Raw genomic sequence first — 22306 nt, forward strand, 5'->3', positions numbered from 1 at the left:
ATTTAGGAGCTTATAAAAAACCCTTGGAAAAGTCAAGGAGATTGTCACTACCTTTTGTATTAACAAGCAATTTTCCCATTGCTTTTTTTATTCTTCCAGGTAAACTTTAGAATAATTTTGTTTTGCCACTCCAAAAGGCCCCCCTTGGTATTTTTATTAAAATTGAACTGGTTGGAAAATTATTCATGAATTTTGAAATTTGTATCATTTATAATATTCAGTCTTCCTATTCAAGAATACCTCTTGATTCACTTCTGTCTTACTTTATGTATCTCAATAAAGTTTTATAATTTTACTTATGCAGGTTATATTTCTTTCTCATACAACTAAGTGATTCCTGAGTATTATACTTTATGTCCTTAGAATATGGAATCTTTTTTGTCATATTTCAAGAATATTTGGGTATCCATGGAATCCTTTGGGTTTTTTTAAGGTTTTCATTTATTTAAGTGATGCCTACACCCAACGTGGGGCTCAAACTCATGACCCCGAGATCAAGAGTAACTTGTTCTGCTAAGCCAGCCAAGGGCCCCAATCAGCTTTAAAGGTATAATTTACATTGCATAAAATTCACTCATTTAAAGCCTACAGTTCAGCGGTTTATAGTATATTTACAGAGTTGTGCAGCCATCACCATAATCTAACTTTAAAACATTTTCACCACCTCCAAAAGAAAGCTTGTACCCATTAGCAGTCACTCCCTATTCTTCTCTCCCCCTTTTATGGCCCCCCCCACTCTAAACCCCTGGCAACTGCTAATCTACTTTCTGTCGCTACAGATTTACCTATTCTGATCATTTCATATAAATGGGAGTAAAATACATGCTGTTATTGTGATTGCTTTCTTCTACTTCACCAAAATGTTTTGATGTGAACCACTGATTTTTTTTTAAAGGTTTTATTTGACAGAGAGAGAGAGACAGCGAGAGAGGGAACACAAGCAGGGGGAGTGGGAGAGGGAGAGGCAGGCTTCCCGAGGAGCAGGGAGCCTGATGCGGGGCTTGATCCCAGGACCCTGGGATCATGACCTGAGCCGAAGGCAGTTGCTTAACCAACTGAGCCACCCAGGCGCCCCTGAACCATTGATTTTATAAATATTGTATCCAACCACTTTGTTGATAGATTTCCTTCCAAATGTGGGATCATCAGATCTCTTTTTTTTTTTTAATTGAAGTATACTCGGCATTTAACATTATATTAGTTTCAGGTATACAACATAATGATTCAATATTTGTGTATATTGTGAAATGATCACCTCAATAAGTCTAGTTAACATCCATCACCACACATAGTTACAGATCTTTTTCTTGTGATGGGAACTTTTAAGACTTTTTCTCTTAGCAAGAGAAATATATGATTTACAAATATATGTATATATATGATTTATAAATATATGATTTACAAATATTTTCTCCCATTCAGTATGTTGTCTTTTCATTTTGTTGATGGTTTCCTTTGCTATTAAAAAGCTTTTTAGTTTCATGTATTCTCACTTGTTTAATTTTGCCTTTGTTTTTGGTGTTAATGCAAAAAATCATCTCTAAGACCAATGTCAGGGAGCTTAGTGCCTATGTTTTCTTCTAACAGCTTTATGGTTTCAAGTCTTAAGTTCAACTTTTATCAGACATTTTAACAGTTCTTGTTGATTCATTTGTATTTTCTAAGCACAAACATCTACTCATGGAAAATGACAATATTTATGTCTTAATTTCTCAATGGTATCTCTTTCTTTAACACTAGACAGACATTGCAGAAGGATATTAAATAATAAGACAGTGATCATTCTTTTGTTTTTACTGAATTTGATAGGAATCCATCGGTAACTCATAATTAAGTATAATAATGGCTTTTTGTTTGGAATAATTTGGAGCTGGATGGAAGGAGACTAAGACTAATAGTCTTTTGAGATGGGCTGTAAGTAGAAATATAATTACCTGTAGTTTTAGTGCATAGGGTGAGCAACTAAATATAGGATATATGTTTGTGGGGAAGGCTAAAATTGCACCAGAAAAGTAGGTCAATAAAGAGCTAACAAAGCCAGAGAGACTGGAAGTTGGATGTTAGGTATACACAAGCCAAGTGGGGATCCGGGCACCAGAGATTAATATAAGAAAAATCAGGCTAGAATGGATGAAACAGGTGAACTAAGTCCTAAGGCTGGGTTCCTCTATGACCCTAGCACAGTGTTGCCTGGTTAATCAGGTCCTTTTCCAAAGGTCCACGTGGGATAGATCCTGTACCTCTCCCGAGTAGGGAGGGACTAGTTGTTTCTTTGCCTCATCAAGTGGAAGAATTGAGTGCATACTGTAAGGAGAGAAATGGGTTGAGGACACAGTCTTTTGGCATGAATGCATCAAGAAAGCCAATAACCAGCCTCACACTCCATGTGATGAACGTAGCTCCTGGCAAAGAAGAGAGTTCTGTGACTTTTGTGAAGCTGAAGAGTCTGAATCAGTCTAAGAAATGTTGCTTTGCAGAGAAGCATCAAAGGTGAAGTTCAAATGAAGGCTGGCCGATAATTCTCAGTTCAGACTCTTGGGCATGGAAGATCATTTAATTTTGCTTTCTGGTTTGGAATATGCTCACTTCCTGTGCCTTACTGCATGAACTCGGATGCGTTTTTACATGATGGTCTCCCAGGTCTTTTAAAGAGAATTTTAGAGACTATGAAGCTCTATTCTTCTCCATCAACATGGGATGTTGAGGATTTTCTTATACACAGGGAAATTTGTGACTAGCCCATAGCTGTGCATAGCAGGTCCTATAAATATGTACAGAATGAATGTTGGTGGGTTTTCTTGCAGGGTTCTTCAAGTAGAAGAGACTCTTTGGGTGACATAGTAGGGGAGGAGGGTACTTCCCACCGTTCAAAAGTATTAGGCGCATTCACACCCCAAGAGTGCTTGAAATACAACCATTAGAATTTCATTTCCTCAAATCAAAGCACCACCCTCTCCTTTACGAACAGAGGGCTAAGGAATGAAGTTATTACCTTCTTAATGGATGTTCTTTTTTCTGTGAGAAAAATCTGGGACGGGTTGGAGGAGAGGGGGAGGGACAGAGAGATGTTTACATGGAGAAAAGTATACAGGGCTGTGGAGAGAGCCATGCTCCCTATAGACCTGCTCTGCTGGAACCTAATGCAGCCTGGGGCTGTGGTTATTCTTTTGTCATAGGTGGTGATGGGCATTAGTTACAGAAAGGTAGGTGAAAATGCTTGGGGAAACGTGCTCATTTTCTCTAGGGTGATAATTAATGATAATGAAAGCCATTATCACCTACTGAATAATCTACAATGGCCCAGGGCTGTGCAAAGTGTTTCCTGTGCTGCATCATGATTTATTCTATTTCTCTAGAAAGACAAAAAAAGACTAGGGTTAAATTCAGGTGGATTACAGAAAAATGAAAACTTTCATATCTAGGTTTTTATTTCAGTGACCTCCTTCTTGGTTCAGCTATAATTGGCAGTCAGAAGGAAAGGTGAATGCAATGAACTCTCCTCTTCCACGGGTTCTCACATCGTTGGAGAAAACACTGATATCCATGCCTTCTCCACTCTGGCTAAGCCCCCCAACTCCTTAATGGGTCCTCATAGGAAGAAAACTCCAGACTCCTCAACGTCCTGCTCACCTTCTTAAAATATTCTGTAGCTTCTTAGCCCCCTCATAACAGGTGGGATAAACATGTAATCAGAACCGCCAGAAGTCTGAGAAAACGCAAACCCCCTGGAACACAAAGGAAAGTTTGCTCTCCTGAGTCTAGTGACTGGCCACAGAAGGCAAGAAGAGGCTGCCTGAAGCCGACTTCGGGTTCCGTATTTTTTTATATTTGTTTTCCATAAAATACAAAGGATGCTATTTAATTTAATGAACTTATTTATTTTAATATTTATTTTAAAGTACTTTAGAAGTCACAGGTCTTTTTTCAGTGATATGGAGATGTAATTGACATAGAGCTCCCAATGAGTTTAAGGTGTGACCTATATGTATTTCGAAGTGATTACCACAGTAAGTTTTGTTAACATACATCTCTTCATATAGTTACAAACTTGTTTTTCCTTGTGATGAGAACTTTTAGGATCTATTCTCTTAGCAACTTCCAAATATACTGTATGGCGGTGTTAACTATAGCCCTCGTGCTGTACATTATATCCCCGGTGCTTATTTATCTTACAACTGGCAGTTTGTATCTTTTGACCATCTTCCTCCTCTCCCTCAACCCCTGCCACTTATAGACATTTCTTAAGTAGTGAACTAAATATATGCTACATTTCAAATACAAATGTTATGAACATAAAGAAAACAACAAATAAAAACAAAAGTGTATAAAACGTCAACATTAAACTCATAGTTCTAATATAGGGGCGCCTGGGTGGCTCAGTCGTTAAGCGTCTGCCTTCGGCTCAGGTCATGATCCTGGGGTCCTGGGATGGAGCCCCGCGTCGGGCTCCCTGCTCATCGGGGAGTCTACTTCTCCCTTTTCCTCTGCTGTCCCCCCCCCACTGCTCCTTCTCTCTCTCTCTCTTTCTCTCTCTCTCTCACTCGCTCTCTCAGATAAATAAATAAAATCTTTTAATATAAACTACTAGCAGATAAAATAAGTGTAGCTCAAAAAATAAACTATACTACATAAGATAGAAAATAATATAATCAGTCTTTAAAAAAACAAACATGATCTTCAAAAAAAAAAAAAGTCAATTGTTTTCGTCATTTAAGCCAGAGACAATTTCTGTGCCAAGTTTTCTACCTTCCCAGAAATCTTTTTCTGATTGTCATTAACTAGGAGAATGGAAAACTGCTGTAAGTTAACTTCCAGTATTTCCCCGTCACATAATCACATCTCTCCTTTGATGACTGCGAAGAGATCAGCGCAAACAGTGCATTGTTTCTTTTGCCGGACCGCAAGCCTTTTGTGGATAGCAAGTAGTAGTGTGCGGGCCAAGAAAAGCATTTCGGGTTTGTCCTCTTCTTTGCTTGGTCAAATATAGTTGAAAATTTGATGCAGAATTACCCAAACCCATTTCAAGGCTCTTAAAAATGCATTTGTTAAAATGGTAAAATGTTAACATTGTTTTTAAAAGTCTTTGAACTGGGAAAGTATTTATTCTTGCAATAGAAGCCTTGCTTTGTTGGCTGGCATTTTCTTATGCCTCTGGAAGGTGGGAGAAGTGTAGAAGAACCATATCTAATGAGGGCACTCATTTTAGATCCCAAATTTTAATGCAGCAACTACTACCGGGAGTTAAGTGATTTTTCATTTCAGATTTTTTTAAAGTCCTAGTCACAGTATTATGCAATAAAATACCAACATTTTGGTATTTGGAGGGGATTAAATTTTCTGGACTCTGACTTAGGAAACAAAGATGGGCCTCTGACAAGGGCAGGGTGCATCTCCTCAGTTTGGGAGGAACGCCTTCTCTGGATCACAGCTAATGGCCTGAATGAGGCTTTATGCTGAGGAGAGGGTGGGAAAGAAAACTGCCTAGGCGAAATGGGAAAAAAAGCTAACGTGACGAGTTACAAAATAAGTCACCGCAGACTCAACCATGACACAAAGCGAACGACGTTATCTTCCCCCTTACTTCCACACTGCCTGCCTTAGTCTCCTGGTGTCAGGTGTCGGCGGCATGGTCCAACTGGTCTCCCCGGCTGGGAAGCTAGCTGTCACTCCTTGTGCTGGGCACCACAGTCCAGCCTCCAGGGCTGGATCACACCTGTGTGATCACCCTCCTCATCTCCTTGCTTCTAACCACAGATTACAGCCAAGGTGCCCGGATGATTCTATCCCGTAAGAGTGTAGCTCCCGTCTTGCAGAGTCTCTCTTTCCTTTGCTGGCTTGGAGGAAACAAGAGGCCATGAGGAGGTAAAGAACCACAGGCAGCCTTGAATGGAGGGCGGCCTCTGGCGGACAGTCAGCAAGAAACTGAAGCCCTCGGTCCTCCAGGTGCGGGGGACATGAATCCTTCCAACAACCTGAGTGAACATGAAAGCAAGAACTTTTCCCAGTCAAGCCTCCACCAAGACCAGTCCCAGAGGACACTTGGATTGCAGCCTCGTAGCCCCTAAGCAGAGGAGCCACCTAAGCCATGCCTGAACCCCTGCCCCACAGAAACTGAGAGAATGCATGTGTGTTTTAAGCCACTAAGTTTGTGGTAAAACTCTGTTTGTGACACAGCATAGATACAAAATACACCCTGGTTTTCAGTGAGTCATCAACTCCTGCCACTTTTTTACTCCCTAAATCCATCCCCCTTATCTTGCCACAGAACAAGGTCAGGCAGTTAGCACTGCTTGCCTGGCCTGTGGCTCTTACCCCCTTATCCCATCGGGTCTCTGTAATTCTGTGTCTGCCTGGTCAAGTGAGTGGTCTTTCAAAACATAAATCCCTTCAGCATCTTCTCCATAACTGTAGGGTGACATCTAAGCCTTCAGCATGGCCCAGAAAGGCCCTTACATTTCTCCACTCTTATCTCCTTCTACTTCTTGGTGAAAAACTTACCCTCCAGCAATCCTGAGCTACCTGCTGTCGCCTGCCTCCCTCTGCATGCCTCAGGTTATTAGTCACCTCCCCGGAATTTTCCCGTAATGTCCCTTCTTGCTGGAATGTTCTTTCTCTCCCAGATAATCGACACACTGAATTTTATCACAATTACCCACTTGTGGTCTGCTCTGGACTCTAGAATCTTTGTTCCTGTGGGCCAGGGACTAAGCTATATTCATCTTTGCACACTGGTCCTAGCAGAAAGCCTGACACATCATAGACAGTCAGCAAATGTTCGCTGAATAGAGGCCTGAATATAACTAAGAAAGGTGCCAAAGAACTTGAACTATGCCATGGGACTAGAAATAGATCATGAGTTCTTAGTAAAAATGTCCTAGAACATGGCAGGGCATGATGTCGAGGACTTGACCTGCTCTTTCACTCAATTGTTGAGTCGTCCATGCATTGTCTGATTTTGTAGCAGAGACAAAAGCAGTCCTTGCTCTCAAATCGTTCATAATCTAGTGGCCATGAGAGATAGAAAGGAAAGAAGGAAGGAAGGAAGGAAGGAAGGAAGGAAGGAAGGAAGGAAGGAAGGAAGGAAGGAAGGAAGGAAATCAGGCACCAGCACGCGGCCCAGGTATGAGTGAAACATTGAGAAGATCTCCATGCTGGAAAAGATCTACATCCACCCGAGGCACAACTGGAGGGAGAACTTGGACCGTGACATAGACTTGCTGAGGCTCAAGAAGCCCATCACCTTCAGCAACTACATCCACCCCATGTGCCTGCCTGACACAAAGAAATCGCAATCAGACTGCTCCACGCCAGATACAAAGGGTGGGTGACTGGCTGGGGCAACCTGAAGGAGATGTAGATGTCCAACGTTGCCGAGGTGCAGCCCAATGTCCTGCAGGTGGTGAACCTGCCCATTGTGAAGCGGCCTGTGTGCAAGGCCTCCACTCGGATCTACATCACCAACATGTTTTGTGCTGGCTTCAAGCCCAGTGAAAGGAAACGAGGGGGTGCCTGTGAAGGTGACAGTGGGGGGCGCTTTGTCATGAAGAACCCCTTTAACAACTGCTGGTATCAAATGGGCATTGTGTCATGGGGTGAAGGCTGTGACAGGGATGGAAAATATGGCTTCTACACACACGTGTTCCACCTGAAGAAGTGGATCCAGAAGGTCTTTGATCAGTCAGGAAGCTAGCGGGCTGCTCACATTCTAGGCTCCTCACTGCAAAATTACAGAAACCAATCCAGCAGAATTATTTTTGTGATTTGTTCCTAAAACTATATTGTTCTCAATAAAAGTGCCAGTCAACAAGCAAAAAAAAAAAAAGGAAGGAAGGATGGATGGAAGAAGGAAGGAAAGAAAGAAGGAAGGATGGAAGGAAGGAAAGAAAGAAGGAAGGAAGGATGGAAGGAAAAAGAAAGAAGGAAAGGAGGGAGGGAGGAAGGAAGGGAGGAAGGAAGGGAGGAAGGAAGGAAGGAAATTCAACAATTACAATCCATAATCGAGGTTTGCACCTGATGGGTGCCCAACTCTTCTGTGGGGGTTGGGGGAGTAATTAAGGAAGATTTTCAGGATGAGGTGATTCCTGAGCTAAGCCTTGAAGGATGGTGACTATTTGGCAAGTTGGGGGGCTGCGGTGAGAGGAATCAGGGCTCATTTCACAGAACAGGCATTAAGGTGTAAGGCAGTCAGGGAGCTGCAGGTGGTTTGGTAAGGCTGGAGGACAGGAGACCGGAGAGGGTGGTGAGAGGCGATGCGGTAAAGTGAGACTAAGGAATCAATACTTTATGTTGAAGACATCAAAGAATCATCGTAGAATTCTAAGCAGTTTTCATGACGTTCATGGATTTGCCACCTTAAAAGATAAGTATTGCAGTGTTTATGATGCTTGATAAATAATACCGCTCTTCCCCACCCAGGCTCTGGGCAAGTTGAAAAATAAAGTCAGGGAGCCAACAGATGGAGATCATCTGCTTTCCTGAGAAAGCAGGCTGCCTAGTGCTAACTCTCAGTGCTTGGCTGACTTGCCTCCTCTCGGAGGCCCTGGGCTGGGCGGGTCTCTTCCTGCCCAGGGGCAGAGCACATGGTCCTGCAGCACTTGCCCCAAAGGGAAAGGGCGGAGGAGGGGAATGGCCCAAATGTGACCGAGTTTCTTCTTCCAGGATCAGAACTCAGTGGAGGGTATCACTTCACGTGGAAGGAAACAAGAGTCCCTGGATTTTTCTTTTTTCTTTCTTTTTTGTAACACATTGAACTTCATCATTTAGCCTATGATCAGTTAGCTGTGTATCTGAGCCCGAGGGAGAGGAAAGCTCTGCTCCCACCTTCATGATGCAGCCCCCCCGCCCAATACCAAGCACTTCTCTGGGGATCCTGAGCCTGCTGGTGCCCTGGGAGATCTGGCATCCTGTCAGAGGAGTGCATGATTTACATTTAACAGCAAGGTCACTTTGTGGCTAATACTAAGAATTCATTTTCTAGTCTGTTTCTCACCCCAGATTATAACCAGTTGTATTGTTCAATACTGGTGGTCAAGAGGTTTTGCCCATGAGACCAGATGACATCATAAAATTATTCTAATAATAAAAAGCCAACAGTTCTGCCAGAGATTTGAATATCAACTCCTCCTCACTTTCAAATGCTGAAGGAAAAATTAAAATACAAATATTAATTCTTCTTGCAGGACCAAAGGAATTAAATTCCAAAATAAAGTTTTCTTGCCATTGTGAATTAAAAGACCAAAGACATGCTTCTGCCTTTTCTGTCCCATTGCCTGCATCAGAGGCAAGATCTTGGTGGTACAATGTGGTCAGGAGATGGGTTGCATGAAGGGAGGATTGAGCAAACACATCAGCCCATAAAGTACTGTGGGAGCCAGCTTCCGGGCTGCCAGAGGAGAGGTTATGCTATGGAAAGGAGATGGGCTATAATAAATGCCATGGTGTTGGGTTGGAATTGGAGGCGTCGGTGTGAGTTTATGGTCTTTAGATGTAGATATTATATTAGGATTCTCCAGAGAAACAGAACCAGTATGTAGAGAGAGCAAGAGAGAGAAAAAGAGAGAGACTGATTTTAAGGAATTGGCTCCCATGATTGTGGGGGCTGGCAAGCTTGAAATCTGCAAGGTAGACCAGCAGCCCAGAGATCCAGGGAAGAGTTGATGTTACAGATCAAATCCAAAACAGTCTGCTGACAAAATTCCCTCTCCCCGCGGGACCTCAGTCTTTCTCCAAAGACCTTCAACGGATTGGATGAGGCCCATCCACATTATGGAGAGTAATCTGTTTTACTCAGTCTATCGATTTTAATCTTAATCTCACCTAAAAAAATACTTTCACAGCAACATCTGGACTGGCGTTTGATCAAATTTCTGGGTACTAGAAAAGAGAGCCAATTTTGGCCCCTCTCCTCCACCACAGGTTGCCAAGTCCCAGGGAGGCCACAGTTGGGGAGGACAGGAACCTTGATGGGTAACAGGAGGCTGGATTGAGATTTGGGGCATTTTATTTATTTATTCATTCGTTCATTCATTCATGGTTTCTGCTTTCTTCCTATCTTTCTTTCCTTCATCCAGTTTTGTTCTTGTTATTTAAGAGTTAAAAAAAAAAAAAAAAAAGCCGTGGCACTTTCCTGAGAGTTCTTCTAAGAGGTAAGAAACCTGAGATGGGAGACCAGATTTGAGGGTGGTGAAGAAAAATAAAAGTGCCTTCCGCTTATCTCCTCATGAGTCCAGCTCATTCAATAAACATTGGTCGAACATCAGAAACATTCCTGGAGATGAAGAGAAATGAATCCAATGTGTTTGGGCCTTACAACTATTTTATGAAATGTCAGAAGTAAAACTTTTTGTTCTTCCAAAGAACGGCATGACCCTCCCTGCCCTGAAGTCCAGAGGGACTGAGCCCTTCCTACAGGCAGGCTCGCTCCCATCCTGCTGAGTTTGTGCAGCATCTCAGCCCAGTTCTGGGGGGGATTTTAAAGGAGCATTCAGCGTGATTTGCGTCATTTTACAGAGGAGATGACTTGGCCAGCTTGTCGGAAGCATCTTTATTTTGGTGATTTTTAAAAGTAAAATAGGGGCGCCTGGATGGCTCAGTCGGCTAAGTGTCCGACTCCTGGTTTCGGCTCAGGTCATGATCTCAGGGTCTGAGACTGAATCCCAGGTCAGGCTCTGCCCAGCAAGGAGCCTTCTTGAGATTCTCTCTCTCCCTCTCCCTCTGCCCCTCCCCGCTCCCATCCTACTCTCTCTCTAAAAAAATAAGTAAATAAATAAATCTTTAAAAGTAAAATCCATCATCTTCAGAACATAAAAAATTAGTGAGCAAATAAACAAATAATAAATGAAGTGACTTGGGCGCCTGGGTGGCTCAGTTGGTTAAGCGACTGCCTTCGGCTCAGGTCGTGATCCTGGAGTCCCGGGATCGAGTCCCGCATCGGGCTTCCTGCTCAGCAGGGAGTCTGCTTCTCCCTCTGACCCTCTTCCCTCTCATGCTTTCTATCTCTCATTCTCTCTCTCTCTCAAATAAATAAATAAAATCTTAAAAAAAAATAAATAAATGAAGTGACCCAAGAGGACAAGATACAGAAAAAACGCAGCAATGGAGGGCAGGTGGGCAGGTGGGGTGCTAAGTCTTCCCGGGGCCAGTGGCATCTGGATTTGAACGATAAGACAGAACAAAAATCAAATGCCAGAGTGTAATACTTACAGGGAGCTGATTGTGTTGTAGACCCTGTTCAAAATGGTTTAGGTGCATTGTCTTATTTAATTCTCACAGTACTTTAGGTACTGCCATTAATCTCATTTTACAGATAATAAGACTCGGGCACAGGGCACTAAGTGACAGAGCTGGTCTGTCGATGCAGGCTCTCCTGCTCTAGATAGTCAACCCTGTTCTTTAATGTCACTCAATTTTAAAAGCTGGAATTGTCATGTGGATTGTTTTACTTTCAATCTTTCCCACTGTACTGCATATTCATATGCTGATTTTTTACAGTAATACAACATAGGCCCTGTCAGTGTTCTGTTCCTAGCTTGACTCTCAATTCTACCCTGGTATAGTATGCTCCTCAGTTGACTGGTGTTCATCATATATTATGGAACAATTTTAGCTTGTAAATCTAACTCTGAAATATTAGCAGATGTGATTAGGTTTTACTACATTTCCTGTATGTGCATGTGCTCAAATATATTAGCAGTGAACACATAAAAACAAAATCATCCTGTAATTCTCAAAAGAGTTCAAAATGGACAATATGATTTTACACATCAGGGTTGAAAATGAGAGCTTTATATACTGGAATAAGTATAACAGTGTTCATTTTGTAAGTGTTTCATCCCTGTTTGGTTTTGTGACACAGTTCTTCAGAGTACTGAGTGCAAACGGGGAAGCACCTAAATGCTTAAAACAAGCTGTCAGGAAATGGCACTTCTACACTAGCAAATGGAAATAGGAAATCTAATCAATAAAACTACTAAATAGATCAATGGGAGTTCTAAAACTATTTTGAGTTCCCAGCAAAAGGGCATATAATTAGAATTGAGTATTTTCAAAACATATAGCATAAATATCTAAGATGATATAAAAAAATTCACTTTGGTGATCAAAATATGCTGATTCAGGGGAGCCTGGCTGGCTTGGTTGGTAGAGCATATGACTCTTGATCTCAGGGTCGTGAGCCCGAGCCCCATGTCAGGGGTAGAGTCTACTTTTTGAAAAAAGAGACACCTGGGTGGCTCAGTTGGTTAAGCGTCTGCCTTCCACTCACGTCTTAATCCCAGGGTCCTCGGATGGAGCCCCACTTCTGACTCCCTGCTTAGCAGGGAATCTGCTTCTCCCTCTCCCTCTGCCCCTCCCCCTCCCTCTGCCTCTTCCCTTCTGCTCGTGCTCGGTCTCTTGCTTTCTCTCTCTCAAATAAATAAATAAAATATTTAAATAAATAAGAGGTAAAACATGCTGATTAAAACAAAAATAAAATAGTATGTTCATATATTGTCATAGTAAGACTCAAAATATACAAGTGATTCAGGGAATGAGTAAGACAAACATTCTCATCCTCAAGGTCGAATATAAACTGCACAATCTTTTTGGAAAAGAAATTTATAAAATGAATCAAGACCATTGAAATATTTGTGTGCTCTGGTCAGGAATTCTACTTCTAGGGATCTATGCCAAGAAAAAAAGATCAGAAATGTGGACAGAGGTGTAGGTATAAAGATACGGTATGATGAAAAACTTAAAAAATATATAATTATATAAGTAATGGCATTTCTATAGAGCAGAATGTGATGTAACCATCAGCAATTACATTACATTTATGTAAAATGCTAATGACATGGGACATGCTCATGATATAAGGTCAAATGAATTAAATCTTTTTTTTTTTTCTAAAGAGGGAACAAGGTGAGTAGGGGAGGGGCAGAGGAAGAGGGAGAAAGACTCTTAGGCAGGCTCTATGCCCAGGACAGAGCCTGATGCAGGACTCGATCTCACCACCCTGAGATCATGACCTGAGTTGAAATCAAGAGTTGGACGCTTAACCGACTGAGCCAAATGAATTAAAGGTCAAATGAATTAAAATAAGAGCAATACAGTATGTGATATATGGTATCAACTAATATACAAATTCATTTCAAACCAATTTGAGAGTATATTTTTGCATTTAATTTCTATTTGGTTAGTGTTATCAAAAAACAGCTTTTTCAGTTTTTTTAAGAAAAGCAGAAACAGGAGGGCGGAGCAAGATGGCAGAGGATTAGGAGACCTGGATTTCGACTGGTCTCAGGAATTCAGCTGAATAGGGATCAAACCATTCTGAACACCTACGAACTCAACAGGAGACCGAAGAAGAGAGTAGCAACAACTCTCTGAACAGAAAAGCGACCACTTTCTGGAAGGTAGGACGTGCGGAGAAGTGAATCCAAGGCGATATTCGGGAGGATAGACGGCGGGGGAGGGGGGCCTCCATTGGCCACTTCTGGCAAGTGATAGAGCCACAGAGCACAAAACTGGAACTTTAAAGAAGTCGGCTCCGCTGAAGGACGTCGCTCCAGTGGCTAAGCAGGGGGTGGAACCCTTGCGGGACAGTGTGATCTCAGGACCCTTGGGGTCACAGAAAAACCGGGGGTGCCTGAGTGCGCCAGAGCTCCTGGGTATCAGAGCCGGGGAAGCCGGCTGCAGAGATGGAGCCGAGGTGCGGGCTCTCAGCTTGGGGTCACCATAAACCGTGATCTGCAGCACAGTCGGGCCACTGCTTCTCCAGCAGGGACTCAACAAGGGGCAGATCCGGGGGAGACTCCCCTTCCTTCCCCAGGAGGAGCGGCGCGGGAGCGCACCGCAGGGATCTGCTGGGTTTGGAGACTCCACACGGGGTCATGTGCCAGAGATGCTCGGTCACAGGCCGGGTGAGCACGGAGTGCGGCCGGAGACCGGGGAGACGGGAGTGACTGCTTTTCTCTGGGAGCGCACTGAGGAGCGGGGCCCCGAGTTCTCGGCTCCTCCGGGCGGAGATTGGGAGGCTGCCACTTTCACTATCGTCCTCCAAAGCTGTACCCAGAGCTTGCAGGGAACAAAAGCTCCAGAGAGCAAACCGGAGCAGATTACTTAGCCCGGACTCACAAGGGCGGGGCAATTCCGCCTCCAGCAAAGACATTTGGGAACCACGGCAACAGGCCCCTCCCCCAGAAGATCAGCAAGAACAGCAAGCAAGCCAAGACCAAGTTTACCGATCAATGAGAATGGCAGAACTCCAGCGCTAGGGGAATACTGCACATAGAATCCATGGCTTTTTTACCATGATTCTTTAGTCTTTCAAAGTTAATTTTTTTAACTGTCTTTTTTTTTTAATTTTTCTTTTTCCCTTTTTCAACCAACATCTTATCAATCCCTTTTTTAAAAAAACATTTTTATTTTTCACTTTTAGAGTCATATTCTATCCCTTCATAGTAGTTACCCTTATTTTTGGCATATATATATATATAAGTTGTTCTCTCTTTAAAATTTTGAGATACAGTTTCTTCTAACAGATCAAAATATACCCTAAATCTCTAGTGTATGGCTTTGTTCTAGTCTTCTGCCTGATCACATTCTCTCCCCCTTTTTTTTCTTTTTTTTTAAATCCTCTTCTTTCTTTTTTCAAACAACTTCTTATCAATTCCTTTTACAAAATTTTTTATAATTTTCATCTTTATAGTCATATTCCATCCCTTCAATGTATCAACCCTTATTTTTGTACATATATAAGTTTTTCTTTCTTTAAAATAATGGGAGGCACTTTCTTCTAACAGACCAAAATACACCCAAAATCTAGTGTGTGGCACTGATCTATGCACCAGCCTGATCATATTTGATCATAATCTGTTTTTTTTGTTTTGTTCTATTTTTGTTTGTTTTTATCTTTTTCTTTTTTTTCTTTTTCTTTTTTCTTTCTTTCCCTTTCTTTTCCCCTGGTTTCAGATCTTTTCTGATTTGTTTAGAGTATATTTTCTGGGGCTGTTATAACCCTGTTAGCATTTTGTTCTCTCATTCATCTATTCTCCTCTGGACAAAATGACAAGACAGAAAAGATCACCTCAACAAAAAGAACAAGAGGTAGTACTGACTGCCAGGGACCTACAAAATACGGACATTAGTATGATGTTGGACCTAGAATTCAGAATCATGATTTTAAAGATACTAGCTAGGCTTGAAAAAAACATGGAAGTTGTTAGAGAAACCCTTTCTGGAGAAATAAAAGAACTAAAATCTAACGAAGTCGAAATCAAAAAGGCTATTAATGAGGTGCAATCAAAAATGGGAGTGCTAACTGCTAGGATAAATGAGGCAGAAGAGAGAATCAGCGATATAGAAGACCAAATGATGCAAAATAAAGAAGCTGAGATAAAGAGAGATAAACAACTACTGGATCACGAGGGCAGAATTCGAGAGATAAGTGATACCATAAGACAAAACAATATTAGAATAATTGGGATCCCAGAAGAAGAAGAAAGAGAGAGAGGGGCAGAAGGTATATTGGAGCAAATTATGGCAGAGAACTTCCCTAATTTGGGGAAGGAAACAGGCATCAAAATCAGGAGGCACAGAGAACCCCTCTCAAAATCAATAAAAATGGGTCAACACCCCGACATCTAATAGTAAAACTTACGAGTCTCAGAGACAAAGAGAAAATCCTGAAAGCAGCTCGGGAGAAGAGATATGTAACCTACAATGGTAGAAACATTAGATTGGCAACAGACCTATCCACAGAGACCTGGCAGGCCAGAAAGGACTGGCATGATATCTTCAGAGCACTAAATGAGAAAAATATGCATCCAAGAATACTATATCCAGCTAGGCTGTCATTGAAAATAGAAGGAGAGATAAAAAGCTTCCAGGACAAACAAAAACTAAAGCAATTAGCAAACACGAAACCAGTCCTACAAGAAATATTGAAAGCGGTCCTCTCAGCAAAGAGAGAGCCTAAAAGCAACATAGACCAGAAAGGACTACAGAAAATATACAGTAACAGTCACCTTACAGGCAATACAATGGCACTAAGTTCATATCTTTCAATAGTTACCCTGAATGTAAATGGGCTCAGTGCCCCAATCAAAAGACACAGGCTATCAGACTGGATTAAAAAACAAGAACCATTGATATGCTGTCTGCAAGAGACTCATTTTAGACCCAAAGACACCCCCACATTGAAAGTGAGGGGGTGGAAAACCATTTACCATCCTAATGGACACCAAAAGAAAGCTGGTGTGGCAATCCTTCTATCAGACAAATTAGATTTTAAACCAAGGACTGTAATAAGAGGTGAGGAAGGACACTATATCTTACTTAAAGGGTCTATCCAACAAGAAGATCTAACAATTGTAAATATCTATGCCTCTAACATGGGAGCAGCCAATTATATAAGGCAATTAATAACAAAAGCAAAGAAACACATTGACAACAATACAATAATAGTGGGGGACTTTAACACCCCCCTGACTGAAATGGACAGATCAGCAAAAGATCAACAAGGAAATAAAGACTTTAAATGACACCCTGGGCCAAATGGACTTCACAGACATATTCAGAACATTCCATCCCAGAGCAACGGAATACACATTCTTCTCTAGTGGCCATGGAACATTCTCCAGAATAAATCACATCCTACGTCACAAATCAGGTCTCAACTGGTACCAAAAGATTGGGATTATTCCCTGCATATTTTCAGACCACAATGCTTTGAAACTAGAACTCAATCACAAGAGGAAAGTCAGAAAGAACTCAAATACATGGAGGCTAAAGAGCATCCTACTAAAGAATGACTGGGTCAACCAGGAAATTAAAGAAGAATTAAAAAAATTCAAGGAAACCAATGAAAATGAAAACACAACTGTTCAAAATCTTTGGGATACAGCAAAGGCAGCCCTAAGAGGAAAGTATATAGCAATACAAGCCTTTCTCAAGAAACAAGAAAGGTCTCAAATACACAACCTAACCCTACACCTAAAGGAGCTAGAGAAAAAACAGCAAATAAAGCCTAAACCCAGCAGGAGAAGAGAAATAATAAAGATCAGAGCAGAAATCAATGAAGTAGAAACCAAAAGAACAGTAGAACATATCAACGAAACTAGGAGCTGGTTCTTTGAAAGAATTAACAAGATTGATAAACCCCTGGCCAGACTTATCAAAAAGAAAAGAGAAATGACCCAAATCAACAAAATCATGAATGAAAGAGGAGAGATCACAACCAACACCAAAGAAATACAAACAATTATAAGAACATAGTATGAGCAACTCTATGCCAGCAAATTAGATAATCTGGAAGAAATGGATGCATCCCTAGAGATGTATGAACTACCAAAACTGAACCAGGAAGAAATAGAAAACCTGAACAGACCTATAACCACTAAGGAAATTGAAGCAGTCATCAAAAATTTCCCAACAAACAAAAGCCCAGAGCCAGATGGCTTCCCAGGGGAATTCTACCAAACATTTAAAGAAGAATTAATACCTATTCTTCTGAAACTGTTCCAAAAAATAGAAATGGAAGGAAAACTTCCAAACTCATTTTATGAGGCCACCATTACCTTGATCCCCAAACCCAAAGACCCCATCAAAAAGGAGAATTACAGACCAATATCCTTGATGAACATGGATGCAAAAATTGTCACCAAAATACTAGCTAATAGGATCCAACAGTATATTAAAAGGATTATTCACCATGACCAAGTAGGATTTATCCCTGGGCTGCAAGGTTGGTTCAACATCCACAAATCAATCAACGTGATACAATACATTAGCAAAAGAAAGAACAAGAATCATATGATCCTCTCAATAGATGCAGAAAAAGCATTTGACCAAGTACAACATTCTTTCTTGATCAAAACTCTTCAGAGTATAGGGATAGAGGGTACATACCTCAATATCATAAAAGCCATCTATGAAAAACCTACAGCAAATATCATTCTCAATGGGAAAAAACTGAGAACTTTCCCCCTAAGGTCAGGAACGTGGCAGGGATGTCTACTATCACCACGGCTATTCAACATAGTACTAGAAGTCCTAGCCACAGCAATCAGACAACAAAAAGAAATCAAAGTCATCGAAATCGGCAAAGAAGTCAAACTCTCACTGTTGGCAGATGATATGATACTTTATGTGGAAAACCCAAAAGACTCCACCCCAAAACTGCTAGAACTCATACAGGAATTCAGTAAAGTAGCAGGATATAAAATCAATGCACAGAAATCAGTGGCATTCCTATACACCATCAACAAGACAGAAGAGAGACAAATCAAGGAGACGATCCCATTTACAACTGCACCCAAAACCATAAGATACCTAGGAATCAATAACCAAAGAGGCAAAGGATCTGTACTCAGAAAACTATAAAATACTCATGAAAGAAATTGAGGAAGACACAAAGAAATGGAAAAACTTTCCATGCTCATGGATTGGAAGAACAAATATTGTGAAGATGTCAATGCTACCTAGAGCAATCTACACATTCAATGCAATCCCCATCAAAATACCATCCACTTTTTTCAAAGAAATGGAACAAATAATCCTAAAATTTGTATGGAACCAGAAAAGACCCGAATAGCCAGAGGAATATTGAAAAAGAAAAGCAAAGCTGGTGGCATCACAAATCCGGACTTCCAGCTCTCTTGCAAAGCTGTCATCATCAAGACAGTATGGTACTGGCACAAAAACAGACACATCGATCAATGGAACAGAATAGAGAGCCCAGAAATGGACCCTCAACTCTATGGCCAACTAATCTTTGACAAAGCAGGAAAGAATGTCCAATGGAAAAAAGACAGTCTCTTCAACAAATGGTGTTGGGAAAATTGGACAGCCCCATACAGAAGAATGAAACTGGACCATTTCCTTACACCACACACAAAAATAGACTCCAAATGGTTGAAAGACCTAAACGTGAGACAGGAGTCCATCAAAATCCTAAAGGAGATCACAGGCAGCAACCTCTTTGACCTCAGCCACCACAACTTCTTCCTAGAAACATCACCAAAGGCAAGGGAAGCCAGGGCAAAAATGAACTATTGGGACTTCATCAAGATAAAAAGCTTTTGCACAGCAAAAGAAACAGTCCACAAAACCAAAAGACAACGGACAGAATGGGAGAAGATATTTTCAAATGACATATCAGATAAAGGGCTAGTATCCAAAATCTATAAAGAACTTATCAAACTCAACACCCAAAGAACAAATAATCCAATCAAGAAATGGGCAGAAGACATGCACAGACATTTTTCCAAAGAAGACATCCAAATGGCCAACAGACACGTGAAAAAGTGCTCAACATCTCTCGGCATCAGGGAAATCCAAATCAAAACCTCAATGAGATACCACCTCACACCCGTCAGAATGGCTAAAATTAACAAGTCAGGATATGACAGATATTGGCGGGGATGCGGAGCAAGGGGATCCCTCCTACACTGTTGGTGGGAATGCAAGCTGGTGCAACCACTCTGGAAAACAGTATGGAGGTTCCTCAAACAGTTGAAAATAGAGCTACCATCCAATCCAGCAATTGCACTACTGGGTATTTACCCCAAAGATACAAATGTAGGGATCCGAAGGGGTACGTGCACCCCGATGTTTATAGCAGCAATGTCCACAATAGCCAAACTGTGGAAAGAGCCAAGATGTCCACTGACAGATGAATGGATAAAAAAGATGTCATATATATATACAATGGAATATTATGCAACCATCAAAAGGAATGAGATCTTGCCATTTGCAATGACGTGGATGGAACTGGAGGGTGTTATGCTGAGTGAAATGAGTCAATCAGAGAAAGACATGTATCATATGACCTCACTGATATGAGGAATTCTTAATCTCAGGAAACAAACTGAGGGTTGCTGGAGTGATGGGGGGTGGGAGGGATGGGGTGGCTGGGTGATAGACACTGGGGAGGGTATGTGCTATGGTGAGCGCTGTGAATTGTGCAAGACTGATGAATCACAGATCTGTACCTCTGAAACAAATAATGCAATATATGTTGAGAAAAAAAAGAAGACGAAGATAGCAGGAGGGGAAGAATGAAGGGGAGTAAGTCGGAGGGGGAGACGAACCATGAGAGACGATGGACTCTGAAAAACAAACTGAGGGTTCTAGAGGGGAGGGGGGTGGGGGGATGGGTTAGCCTGGTGATGGGTATTGAAGAGGGCACGTTCTGCATGGAGCACTGGGTGTTATGCACAAACAATGAATCATGGAACACTACATCATAAACTAATGATGTAATGTATGGTGATTAACATAACAATAAAAAATTTAAAGAAAAGAAAAGCAGAAACATAGCCATTTTTTTCATGCAGAGAGAACTGAATGATATGTTAGAATTACATAATTTTAGAATGGTTATGCATATAGATCCTGAAGATTACTTTCTTATGCTTAATGGTTCATTATCCATAGCTTTTCAAGGGAAAAAAAATCTATTTTAATGCATCTTCTTCTGCTTTGGTCTCAGTTTCCTAAGTTTTCAAATGAAGCATAGGATATCTAGATTAATGGTCTGCAAAGCTTTTCTGTGGAAAAAAGGAAAGAAATGATACTTGTCTCCACATCTCCATACCAAACCACTGGGGGAGTTAGTTGCACCATTGAAGCTTACTTCTCTTTTTACATATTCAAATTTTTGCTATCTTCCTTTCTAGGGGAAGATTGAAGTAGGGTATTCACAACCATGATGTGAATTTACAATTAAGGCTTACTGTGATTACTTGTGTGGCCGATGAAGTTAGAGTACCACATAATGCTTTGTGTTTTATAGAGAATAATGTGCCATATTCTGTGGCACTTTAGCCTATCATTCAATATAAATATAGTTATTTCCTGAAAATTGTGTGCAAGTTACAAAAATAAAATAACTTACAAGACAGTAGCTTAAATAAAACATGAACTACTTTCTGATGGTGCTCACTTAGTGTCTGATTTTTAATGTCGCTTTCCCCCCTAGCAATTCTTTGAGGTGGAAGAAGAAACTTTTGTGCAAGAATCAACTACTATCAAGATGAGTGTTTTGTTAAAAAAACTGAAGGATAGAGAAGAAGTTATTAAGAAATTAAGAGAAGAACTAGACCAATACGAAGAGTCTAGACTTCAAAAACTTGTAAGTTTCAAAGCAATGAATAATTAATTTTAATATATATAAATAAAGTTATAACTTTCCAAAAGTCTGGGTCAAGAATAAAGGAAATACAAGTGGTATATCTCGGACATCTCTCCACAACATCAGCCAGTCCAACCTTTTTCTGCTCAATGGCATATTCCAGAAAACCCATAATTGTTATAAATAGGAGGAATATAATTGTTTTCAATTTTTATTTATAATAGAAATAAACTATTTCCCACTGCAGAAATTGTCCTATTCTAGAAGAGCATGTAGATTTTTGTTTTAATTTTGAAGACTCCAACCCTGATTTGCTGTTTAGATAGTTTGAAAGACACAAAGCAATCTCTCCATGTCAGAGGCTTCCAGGAAGCACCATGGAACAGGGGGACCTTCAAGGAAAAATTCTCAAAGGGTTCCCCCCCAAGTTCTCCTTGTTTCCAAGGGAGCCAGAAGTTGGTTAACCACTTGGACAAAGGACTGGTGGGAACAGAAATGGAAAGAGAGAGCAAGGAGACGCTAAACCCCTGGCAAGGAGGAGAATTTTAAGGGCTCTTGAAAGTGTGGACACTGAGAGTGAATTCATTTTCATCTCAAGTCAGCTTTGAGCCACTGGCGGTGGCCCAACCACAGTTCAGAGCCACACAAGGGTCTTTATTATTAGATTCTGAGAGCAAGAAGCTGATTGAGTCAGAGAGGCTAGAAGAGAGGCCAGAGGAATAACAATCTTTTGAATATCAACTGGCAGGCACCACGTGCCTCATCAGTGGTACCTCTTCTCATCTCCTGGCTCAGTTTATGGAAGAGGAAGCAGAGACGGGGTGGTTCAGTTACTTCCCCCAGGCACACAACTAGTACATGGTAGAGATAGCATGTGAACCGAGGTCCCGCTGAATCTGAAGCCCACAAAAGGATGTGGAGCTCTATGCTCTACGGTAAGGCATCAAGGTTGTGATTTTCCAAATTAACTAGCTGATATGTATATATAAAATAGACTATAATATTATATTATTATAATGTACGTATATATTAATACAGGTGTATACATACACATGTAAATTTTGACACATGCATAGATATGCACAGAAAAGGTCTGAAAAATTATACATCCAAATTCAACACTAGGAAGAAACACTTATGCGTTGCCAGTCCTTTGAAGAGCAATCGATAATTTACCTAAATCCCACACTAGTA

General features: G+C 41.1%; 1 protein-coding gene across 5 annotated transcripts in view; it reads left to right on the forward strand.

Annotated features, from left to right (window-relative positions):
- C9H10orf67 (chromosome 9 C10orf67 homolog) overlaps positions 1–22306 on the forward strand; it is a 155326-nt gene that overhangs the window by 37511 nt on the left and 95509 nt on the right. For all 5 annotated transcript variants that reach the window (XM_027594210.2, XM_027594212.2, XM_027594213.2 and 2 more), the window contains exon 5: positions 20960–21112. In XM_027594210.2, the coding sequence (XP_027450011.1) occupies positions 20960–21112 (153 nt within the window). The remainder of the gene's footprint in view (positions 1–20959; positions 21113–22306) is intronic.

Source organism: Zalophus californianus, chromosome 9 (genome assembly GCF_009762305.2).
Source record: "Zalophus californianus isolate mZalCal1 chromosome 9, mZalCal1.pri.v2, whole genome shotgun sequence".
In the NCBI taxonomy this organism is placed as follows: Eukaryota; Metazoa; Chordata; class Mammalia; order Carnivora; family Otariidae; genus Zalophus; species Zalophus californianus.